Raw genomic sequence first — 3,058 nt, forward strand, 5'->3', positions numbered from 1 at the left:
TCTGAAAACAAATGATCTATGTGCCTTATCATACAGGAAAGGAAGGGTATGTGAAGGAGTAGTTACTGAGAATTAAATTCTTACTATAGATAATTACCCTGTTTAAGTGTGACTTTTTCAAAATCTCACAAAAGTGACACTAATAATAAATATACAGTATTTTAAATAACAACTTGGTTGTATTTATTTCTTCTGAAAACAAAGTGTTTATAATACACATGAACAGACAGATTCCTTTTTCTTTATTTTTTTTAATAAAGATTTTACTTTTATTTAATTGACAGACAGAGGTCACAGGTAGGAAGAGAGGCAGGCATAGAGAGAGGAGGAAGCAGGCTCCCTGCTGAGCAGAGAGCCCGACGCAACGCCGGGGCTCCATCCCAGGACCCCGGGATCATGACCTGAGCTGAAGGCAGAGGCTTTAACCCACTGAGCCACCCAGGAGCCCCAAGACAGATTCCCTTTTAGATGAGGAAAGTATTTCTGTTGGGACGTAGTATTCGTTAACATTATAGAAAGAATCAGGAAAATATAGGTATTGGCCCAGAGTTCCAACCACAATTTTCTTCTCAACATCAAATAACTGTTAAGTAAAATGGTTTATGAATAATATGATCTAGGGGCGCCTGGGTGGTTCAGTGGGTTAAGCCTCTGCCTTCAACTCAGGTCATGATCTCAGGGTCCTGGGATTGAGCCCCACATCGGACTCTCTGCTCAGTGGGGAGTCTGTTTCCTCATCTGTCTCTGCCTGCCTCTGCCTACCTGTGATCTCTGTCAAATAAATAAATAAAATCTTAAAAAAAAAAAAAACAAACTTATGAATAATACGATCTTGTGTTACCAAACGTTAGGATTTTTTAAAAAAAATAATAATTTAAAATAGAAAACAGAACTCCTGTGCCAAATTTTTGAATACCATTCATTTTAAACAAGAAATGTAAACCCAAATGTCTTCAAATATTTAAGAGTGCTAATTTAGTACCAATTATGTATATAGTGGATTAATGTGTTTTTCAGAATCAAAATAATGTGCCTAAGGATTGTGAGTATAATGGAATAAGAAGTGATCTGGGAAAGAGACTTTAGTTTTAATCTCAGTTTTTTCACTAATTAGCTATTTGACTTTTTCTCAATTCATGCCATATTTTAATGGGTGCAGAGTGTTTTTACTTGGCATCAGTTATGAGTTGGTTTTGAAACAATTCAGTTATTACACCAACTGGGATGATTACTGATCTCTCCATTCCTTTGGGGTGACTCTGCCAACAGGGGACAGGTTCCATTCTATTCCAATTTGTGTTGCTGTATATGCCCACACAGCAATACAGAAAGTGGCTCCACTAGCTAATATGGCATTACCATATTTGTCATGGAAATCAGGTGTCCTTTTCTGGTGGCTCTGCCTTGCCACTGTTTGTGGGATGCTTTGAACTCGGAGACGACTTAGAGCGGTTCTGGCCATAGGAAACATCCTGAAGCTGAAAACAGAACCGAGCAACTACAGCTGCCGCTTTGCTACAACTTGGTACCAAGTCTCCTTGCAAAAAGCCCTGAAAAACAAAATGAGACTTTAGTTTTAATCCCAGCTCTGCCACTAATTAGCTATTTGACTTTCAGTCCCTGGCCTCATTTTCATATCTGCAAAAAGAGGCTAAAAGACTAAAGCAGTGTCCCTTACTTTGCGGGGGGGGGGGGGGGGAATCCTTTCAGTACCTAAAAAAGAGCAAGAGACATTTCCCCCAAATATGCAAGAAATTATGCTGAGTGTTTCAGAGTTCAAAATCTATTCTCTTATTTATTTAAAGGGCATCCTAGTAGATCTCCTATAAACCCTCAAATTCTAAACTTTACATACACACACACACACACACACACACACACTCGCGTTGAAAATATGTATACTCACATTCAAAACAGCTAATGAAAATCCATACTTTCACCTCAAAATTATTTTTTTCTTTGGTTTACAGTGGACTTACAGGGATTTGTTTTTGTTTTTTGTTTTTTTTGTTTTTTTTTAAGAATTTAATTGTGGGTGCCTGGGTGGCTCAGTGGGTTAAGCCTCTGCCTTCAGCTCAGGTCATGATCTCAGGGTCCTCGGATCATGAGTCCCTCAGAGTCCCACAGAGTCCCGCATCCGGCTCTCTGCTCAGCAGGGGGCCTGCTTCCTCCTCTCTCTCTCTCTCTCTCTCTCTCTGCCAGCCTCTCTGCCTACTTGTGATCTCTCTCTGTCAAATAAATAAAAATCTTTTAAAAAAGAATTTAATTGTATTTACTATGTATATTTGGTTCATTTTTAAGACGTTTAGAAGCAACTGGAATACAAGTATCCACTTACTTGGAGGTAACCAAACTTACTCAGGCTCAAGAGGCTCTATTACCCATTCATAAAAATAGGGGACTTCAAATTTACATACAGCTCACATAATACTGGGCATCAAATGACAAAACAAGAATAATTCTAGAAGAGGTTTTTAATGGGAATTAAAGGAGAAAAATAATGACCAAAAAAGGGACATCATATATATGATCCAATGACTGATGACAACTCTATTACATCATAAATACACATATTAAATGCAGACAAAAGTACAATACTTCAACAACGTAAGAGACCACTCCAAAGGTACGTGGTCTAGTCTTTCATCAATCAGAATTAATATGTTTATAAAAGCTACTTTAATCAATCAGAATTGATAGGTTTATAAATGCTACCTAAAATACAAATATATTGGATATACTGTGAAATGAAATGCCACAGTAAAAAACAAAAACAAAAAACCTGAGGAATGAACTACACGGCCCTTTTCAAATTCTGGAATTTTGAGGCGAAGGCAAATAGCCATACATTTGTAAATCAAATACATTAGCTTAACAAATATTTCATCATAATTCAAACTAACTTCCCGGAAGAGTATGAAGCCTGCTATTTAAGGTTGACATAAATTTGCCTTTTTCACGTAGAAAGGTAGTGGGAAATTGTAAAACAGAAACCTATTTCCCTGCTTCAGAAATCTACAAATGTTAGGACTATAAAATAGAGGTATAAAGACATGAT

The 3,058-nt window shown here is 37.2% G+C and overlaps 1 protein-coding gene across 1 annotated transcript; it reads right to left on the minus strand.

Moving 5' to 3' along the window:
• Positions 1–1,185: 1,185 nt before the first annotated feature.
• On the minus strand, positions 1,186–1,561 carry LOC116862564 (cytochrome c oxidase subunit 7B, mitochondrial). Its single transcript, XM_032849923.1, has one exon. It carries the CDS (start codon positions 1,469–1,471, stop codon positions 1,229–1,231), a length of 243 nt encoding a protein of 80 aa, XP_032705814.1. The 5' UTR covers positions 1,472–1,561; the 3' UTR covers positions 1,186–1,228.
• Positions 1,562–3,058: the final 1,497 nt, after the last annotated feature.

This window comes from Lontra canadensis, unplaced genomic scaffold (assembly GCF_010015895.1).
Source record: "Lontra canadensis isolate GAN:19392208 unplaced genomic scaffold, GSC_riverotter_1.0 scaffold4, whole genome shotgun sequence".
NCBI classification, from domain to species: domain Eukaryota; kingdom Metazoa; phylum Chordata; class Mammalia; order Carnivora; family Mustelidae; genus Lontra; species Lontra canadensis.